The sequence below is a fragment of the Ceratina calcarata genome, unplaced genomic scaffold, assembly GCF_001652005.2.
Source record: "Ceratina calcarata isolate Rehan_Ccalc_2016 unplaced genomic scaffold, ASM165200v1 scaffold147.2, whole genome shotgun sequence".
Taxonomy (NCBI): domain Eukaryota; kingdom Metazoa; phylum Arthropoda; class Insecta; order Hymenoptera; family Apidae; genus Ceratina; species Ceratina calcarata.
In genome coordinates, this window is record NW_017135881.1 from 847,840 (window position 1) to 856,090 (window position 8,251).

At 42.1% G+C, this 8,251-nt stretch overlaps 1 protein-coding gene across 1 annotated transcript in view; it reads left to right on the top strand.

Annotated features, from left to right (window-relative positions):
* LOC108631686 (uncharacterized) overlaps window positions 1–8,251 on the top strand; it is a 51,591-nt gene that overhangs the window by 36,947 nt on the left and 6,393 nt on the right. The window contains exons 2-4 of the mRNA XM_018035807.2: window positions 6,102–6,234; window positions 7,593–7,692; window positions 7,804–7,937. Coding sequence (XP_017891296.1) covers window positions 6,155–6,234; window positions 7,593–7,692; window positions 7,804–7,937 — 314 coding nt within the window. The 5' untranslated portion in view covers window positions 6,102–6,154. The remainder of the gene's footprint in view (window positions 1–6,101; window positions 6,235–7,592; window positions 7,693–7,803; window positions 7,938–8,251) is intronic.

Genomic DNA, 8,251 nt, shown 5'->3' on the forward strand with positions numbered 1-8,251 from the left:
CTCGGATTTTGGGAAACCGTAAAAGCCCGCGCACCCGCCTGGATTACGGAGATATACTAAATAAGGGACACATACACGGTGCGACACACACGTGCATGTCTATGCAAGAGGAAGAGGAAGAGGAAGATGAGGATAGGGTGGAGAATTTCGGTGTTTGCCAGCAAACGTTAGAAACTTGAGGGGGCGAGCTTCTAGAGCGCAATGCGCCATCTGGCAGCTACCCAGAATTTCCACCCCTCTGCAGCCACCTCTGCTATCTCTTTCCCTTCTCGTCGTCGTTCTCGCACCCACCTTCACTTTTCTCCCTCTTCCGTTCTTCCACCCCTTCTTCGCCGTGTATGCAAAAAACGGGATGGAAGGAAAAAAGAGAACGAGAGACGGAGAAGGGAGTCTCTTAAAGACAAAGGAGAAAGAATGGAACAGGTACGCCGGTATAAGTACATGTATAGCGTCTATGTACGTCTTCTCTCTTTCTTCAGTCTGTTTTTTACTTTTTTTTTGTTCCGCGCCAAGATAAGAGTACCCCTATCTCTCTTTGTTCTCCATTTTTTCCACTCCCTCTTCCGTTCTTACAGCTAGCGCCGACAATTCTTACCCCCTGACTGAGGGAAAAACAAAAACGATAATATTCTGCACCCGTCTCGAAGGTCTGCTTCTCCGAGTCTTCGGATTCTCCGGCCGGTTTTGTTTGCATTTTAATCGACCCACGGCTACATCCCTCGCGAACATTTTGGCCAGCTTCACTGTAGTTATACCATTCTGCTTCTCTCCATCCCCAATACGCGATGTCAACTGGTATACCACCGTCAAAGAACATTACTATATGATTCTCCTCCATTGTCCGTTCGCTATCCTTTTTCCTTTTCTTCCCTCCTCGCGATTAGCTCGCGCATCGCGGTTGCTCACGGTCAACGAACTCGCTGTTTTCGATGTCACCACAGTAAACAGGAGGATTCAATTATTTTGACAGCTCGCCGGAGCAAATAAAGAGAGGACGGACTTGCGCAGCACCGCGAACTTTATAAATGTGCACCGCAAACACAACGAGCTCGACGATCCTCTTTATTCTCTCACGTCTTACCTCGAAATCTTCCGGCTTTCTTCTCTCGCCACAAAGAACGCATTTGCGATATCGTTTGCCCAGCCAATATTCATAATCCTTCCTCTTCGCTTTGATCGCACTCGCTGCGACGGCATAATGATGTGGTTGAATGGTATAAAACCCTCAGACGTAGTAAATCTTTCTGTATTTCCAAACTTCCAAGTGGAAAATTTTCGTCTGACAGATCATTTTTCATTTAATCATATTTCTAACGTCAACTGTTCTATCTGGTGAAATTATAAATGGAATTATCTATTAGTACGATAAAGTTTGACGCAAAATATCTGTCAGAGGAAACTAACTGGACTGCGAAATTTGATTTACGTTAAAGATCGTTTTTAAATAAATTCAAACGCTTTGCCGCATGCAGTGCCCGTTAACGTCGGCAATATGGATGATATGAATATTATTATACCATGGCGATCGAACCAGTTAAGAACGAAATTCAATTATCGCGGCTGGCTTCGTGAAGCGAACGAGAAAACCGATGGCGCAGCGGCATGCAGTTTTACGAATGCGGCCGAAAGTGCAACGAACCTGCGGCAGCACTCCTGCAGCCACGTATACCGACAGACGGGACCGACGACCCGATCGATCGAGACCACTCGATTACCGGTGCGGACGAGCTTCTTTCGCATATGTTAATAATCATTGTTTGGAGAGGTTTATGTTCGAAAATTTTGCGCAGGTGGTCGTTGACGATGTGCAGAAAATGCGAAACATCGGCAAATATTCGACGCGTCGATTCGTCTTGCTTACATTTAATTATTGCATTTTCGTTATATCTCCGATAGACTTTGAAAATGGGCCAAGGAGAATAAAGTTGACGACGAACCATATGCATTGCTATTAAACGGAACGGAATGAATATATTACAATAATAAATCTGATTAATGAATCCAGGTTTCGTCTGACAGCCAAGAAATTATAATTTCCTTGGTTAAAATATTCGTATCGATATTTCATGACCATGACCGGTGCTCTCTCGGTGCACACAACATCGAGTTATATTATACGCAACCACGATCTGCTAACGAATTTTACGATAAGGCCGTCGGTAGACTTCGGTAAATATTGTAGCATAAACATGGGAAATACATATTTAATCGTATTTTATATGTAAATTATGATATGTTTTGTATGTAATGGGCAGTACGGTATTTATGGCACGTGATATTTTAGAAATTATTTAACCATGGAAAGCAGTGTAAAATTCGATGGTAAAATCATTTGAATACAAAAGTTACCATTTGGACAATTGAATAGTCAATGACTCTCTGGGGTTTCGGATATCATAGACTGAACGCATAGTAAAATGAATCGAACCATATCCGAGATACCAACAACAAGAGAAACTCATATGTGAATTATTCATAGCGAGTCGAGGAATTCCAATCTCACAGCTTCGTGAATTGGCTTTAACGATAAATCGACTAGAATAAATTTTTTACAACAGCTGATGCATTCTGCAACGATTGCTAAATTTTCTTTAAAAGATGCCAAAAATTCTTTTCCATCCTTGTATATGTATGTGAGACTGCGTTTGAGAAAACGCTTGTAACTGAAGGAGTTAAGGATTGAGAATGAAATGTGAAAAATAATTAAGGCACGTTTAAAAATGTTAGAGAAATATGAGCAATCGAGATCAACGATCGTGTTCAACTTTGCCGCCGAATTTCTCATCAAAAGCCGCTCCCATTTCCTGCGATTCCACGTCGGAACGGACGACGACTGACGAAATTCTCTGTCTCTAATCAACCGCTCTTGATTTGTATGTGTATACATCTAAATCTAATATCGGTTACCTTGACACAGTGACACGAATGTAAGCAGTGCCAGACCGCTCCGGTCTGACCCAGTTTTGATATCCACTACTTACTGGTCCTTATTTCGCCGTTCCGCATGCGTTACCCTTACATTCTTCATTCTCAAAAGACACAATGCGCTCTCGCGCACTTGCAGCAATTCACGTGCTCGCTATCATGGAATATAACTCTGGCAACGATTCGACGTCTCTAAAAGCCCGCGCTTAAGATTTTAGCAACATTTCGTTCGAAAACAAAAAAAATAATTAATTAATTAATTAATTAATTACTGTATCAGCATTTGTGTATTGATTATAGCAAATTGTATAGTATACGGAAGTAAACGGACACTAAATTATATGAACGTTTCTTAATTGTTTGTCGTAAAATAAATGCGACGTAGAAAATTGTGTCAATTTCAATCTGTTTCGATGAAAACGAGACTATTTTTAATCAACGGCTCTTGAACCGGAACTCCGACACTTAGATATCTGTTGCTTCAAACAAGACCTTGACAGGAGTAACGTTTGACGACTGGTAAGTGGATCGATGAATCTTCGTGGGCTCCAATTGAATACAGGATACTAAAGTGACTTATTGACCCCCTTTTTCCCTCTTCGTCGAAACAGGTTTCATAGAAACGAAGAGTGGAGAATCAGAGAATCTTTTTTTCTTCCTCTGCAGCTCCAGGCTGAAATCTTACACGCCACTAATTGCTACCATTGTCTCTGATGGGTAAGAGCGAAGCACTGGTAGCAAACTGCGACCATCCTCTTCTTTTCTACTAAATCCTACCCTACCGTTCTTCCACCCTCGCCTCTCTACTTTTTCGCCGAAAATCTCGGTTAGTTGCCACGCGTGTTAGACCGTAGCCGCACATTCACAGCCGCTCCGTCGCTCGCACAGTTAAATTTAGAACGTAACGGTTATGTGTTCTTCCTTTAAAGAATAGGAAGATCTAATTCAATTATGGAACAATTTTAGAAATAATGTGATCGAACATTCACTTCGGTTAATAAATATTAAACTATTCTGATGAATGAGTTTACAGTGAAAATCCGCAAGAACTTTCTGCAGTACGTAACTAGGATATGGAATGAAAGGATGAAAATCCCCGAGTAGAATTTCCCGTCGACGGAAATACTTGTTAAAGTATCGCATTTAGAAATATCGCGGACATGTGTATGGTCGCTTCCCGAGTTAGACCGTGTGTATCGTGGTACTTCAAAAGCGGATTGCTTCTTCGCTTCGAAGGGGAAACCATCCGGGTTGCCGATGTTCGTTGAATGCCCTTCCAAGTATCTGAGCAAAGTTCACCGACTCCGCAGGCTTGGCCTATTTTTTCAGACACACGCTGTGGTGCTCTTCCTTCGCTCCCTCCCCTCACAGCTCCCTTTCTACCGGGTTCTCACTTTTATTTTTGAGAGAAGTTGCGTACATGCCTATCTACACCTGAGTTAAGCCGCGCGTACTTCCTGTCGAAATGTCTCAGATAAAAGGAGAATCGTTTCGCTGCGCGCGAAAAATTGGACGATCTAACGGTACTTTATCCAGATAAATGTTTGCATTTTTCGGTGTTCGCGACGCGAGAAGATAATGTCATAATTCCTTTCCCAAGACGCACACTTCGATTCAAAATATCACTGGCTGAACAATCACTGAATTACTTAGCCTCGCAGTATCGCTGGTCTGATTTCTCTATCAGAAAATAATCTATAGAAAGCGGATAAGCCGCAGCATATCCGGTCGTCTCTTCAACCGTCCATTCTTGTTCGAAGCAGACTTCGTATGCGGCGTTAAAGGCACTCGCGTAAGGGCTCTCCATTATATTCTTTGGCCTACAGACTATGTAATGCACGCGTATGTATGCGCACATAACACATACATAGGTTGTATAATACCGACTTGATCAAATGAATGTATTAAACTCGAATGAACAAGTGAAACTTGGATTGTCTATAAGTTTACAATAAATAAGACTGGCTATACCGCAACTAAATTAAAAAAGCAAGAATTTTAGTTGTTGATAAATTTGCAGTGCGTAATGTAGACAGATAGGATATGGACATTTAGTAGAAATTCTTTAAAATGCCGTTTTGTCTATCCCGATCCGATTTCCCGTACCCGAGATATCGTCGATTAAAGAGAATTTTTTCCTGCCGCGCTGTCATTTTGTCCTCCCCGCAGCTTGGATCTGTCTCACCCCCTCTCTCTCTCTCTCTCTCTCTCTCGCTCTCGTACCTTGACCCAGTTACTGACCTGTTTCAACTCCGTCTTGACACCTGCTACGCAGTTCCAGGAAATAACCGTTTAATTGTAGGCAAGCCTGCACCGAAGAAGAAGGGCAGGGATTCCCGGAAGCAATCTGGATTAGGCGTGCGCGGAAATCCTAAACGCTGCACCTAAACGGTGAAACTTTGTAAGCTGATAATGCCCGGAACGGATTGAGATATTGAAATGAACTAAAAATGATGTTTATCGTCACGATTTCCCCTACCGAATAAATGTACTTGGAATAAAAAATTCAGAGTCGTTTTGCCGGTATATCTTCAGAACGGATCGAAACATCGAAAAGAGTCAAACGGCATTCTTGTCGATCTGATTACTTCTACTCATCTAATCTTCATTGTTAAGGAGTTCCATTTAAATTAAAGTCGGATAGCAGTAGCACATCGATAAGTACGATGTGGAACGTGGGTGTTCATACTTATACCTTCGTACCGGAGGCAATCACGTCGAAAATCGAGATCAGAGTCCCTTCACGAGGGTGACTCATATGTAGGTGAAGCCGGCATCACGTGACACGTTGGTCGGAGATTAGTTTTGTAACGAATCTTAAAAATCCTTTCATCTCTACGACAAAGGTATTAATCGAGGGAACCTTCCTCAAGGGGAGATTTTATACTTTATAAGGGAGTACTGCCTCGTTAACTTCTACCGACATTTCCAGCTATCATTTACCACCCTAATCGTCCCACTTATTCTAATGTATCTCGAGCATTAACATAAAAGAGAATCAGTGTCTTTAAAGGAACAGTGTCAGCGGTACGTATACGTGGGCAGGCAGACACAGTTCATAAACTCGAGCAAATATACGGGATAGGCAGAAGTAAAGATCGTTAATCCACGGGTAATCTTGGTTCTGTAACTGTAATCGGATCATGCTCTCCATGGATTTATTCCGTGTGTTTCAGGCTCGGCGGCTTGATTGGATTTGCGGTCGGGCCTGGATTTGGTATTAAGAAGGATGGGTTGGACACTCACCGCTCTTGGGGTGGCTTTGGTCATTGTCATCATCGCTGGCGCCGCCCTGGCACTCTGCAGAAGGTGACTGCACCAAGATTTTAACGATCCCGTTCATTAAAAGCAAACGTGTTCCATTGTCCCCGTTTGTACCCGTCGTACATTTTATATCATTAACAATTCTGTAAGAGCATGTACGAATGTACGAATGTACGAATTTAGGGATTGATAAAAGACTTGTTTAATATTTAATACTAATTGTGAGTAAATTAATTTCATTAGGCTCCATTTAATAATTGTAAAATTGTAAACTGATGAAAACATCAGATATTATCAGAACACAAGATAAGGATCTTTTTACGTTAAACGGAGCTCTCTTGTTTCGGTATTTTCTCGCATTACATAACAGGTACACTCGTGAAGACTGGTAAATGCAATACGTGCAACAGGTTAAAGGGTCATTCAGCTACCAATTGTATCAGACACTTCTTATCTGCCCTTTCCCGTAGCCGAGTTTATTCTTTCGAGTAAAAAGACAAGCTCGGGCAGAAATGAAGGAACCTTAGGTCTAGCTGCAAGCGACGACGCCCGCTTTTGAATTCGTTAAAGCCTAGCAAGAATGACGCTTGAATCTGAGAAACTGTAATAATCGCAATCACGAATGAAACCTCGTACACAGGTACTCAACCTTCGTTCAGTCAAGTTCTGTTAAATATTCTATTTATTCTTGGTTTTAATTTCGATGAATAAAAACATGGAGGTTCCTATAAGAAAATCTAAATACTATGTGAAAACGAGAACGTGACAATTGGAATTTATAACACCGTGCTGGCCGGCATGTATCTGCATGGCCGCCTAGGGTTCTGGTATATGAAATAAATATCATTCAATGATGCGGAGCGTAAATTTTAAACAATAAAGAGCGCATGCTAAGCTTCTATCACACAGGACTACGACTAAACGACTGCTGTTAGCTGAGAGTGTGGCAAAAATTTTATTTTACCTTTCCCATCACGCTTACTAAAATTGATTTTCTCACGCTGACCCCTTTGAAAGCGGATCTCTATTACTTAATAATAGCATGTTCACGCGTACCTACCAGTACGCTATTGCGCTATTAGGTTAACGTCGGTCGAATGCTCTATGCGACCAAACACTTTTCCCATCGTACCGAACGAAAAACAAAAAGAGCTAACTATAGTCGGATAGCTGCGCGATGATTTTCATCGTATAATCTAGCGCAGACGAGAAACCGACGCCCGGCCCCACTAACCGCGTTTAAACATCAATATTTTCAATGATCGACCATCGTGACCCAATGGTCTACTTCCGTTGTCCGAAAAGTTTTTCCGTATCAACGCGATCATCGGTTCTGATCGCAAAAGCTCACAGAAACTTAAACCCGAACGTCCAATGGAAATTATTTATAATTCAATTGCTAGATACTGTGTCGGCTGGCAATGGGGCACCAGAAACGTTTGGAACGTCTGCGAGGAGTGGCGGCAAAGGCTGTCGTGGTTGTGGGCACCGCGAGAAGAGAAGGTGAGAGAAGGCAACCGACACTTGTCAACAAAATTAATACCAAAGATTTGCATATCGTTTCGTGGTACATCGTATTTCAATCGTTACGGAACGTTCGTCCGATTTTTCCAGGTCGGTTTGGTAAAAGCGCAACACCCAACGGCCCAGACGATACCCGGCCTGTATCGGCAGCCTGGGAACGCGTCTCAACATCTGCTCCATAGCGACAGTGATCTCAGGCTGGATGCACAAGGAGCTTTTACCAGGTACGCTATCTCACCGCGAAACGACGGTGTTATCGCTTATCGTTATATTGGATAATTCGCTGCAACTCGATTTAATTATAATACGCTGGCGATGTATTGAATAACAAACTAACAAACAAACTAATTATTGACGATGGCCAAGAGTTTTTTATACAGAAGTTGTAGGCACTGACATCCTTTATAAGAAAGATTCTATGCATTTTTCTTTTAATTTCAGTATTTAACGAGTTAAGTATGATTATATGGCATTTTATTGATGTTGACAAAATCCGACCATTCCACCGTCGAAACGGCGAGCTTTTGGAAAAAAATTT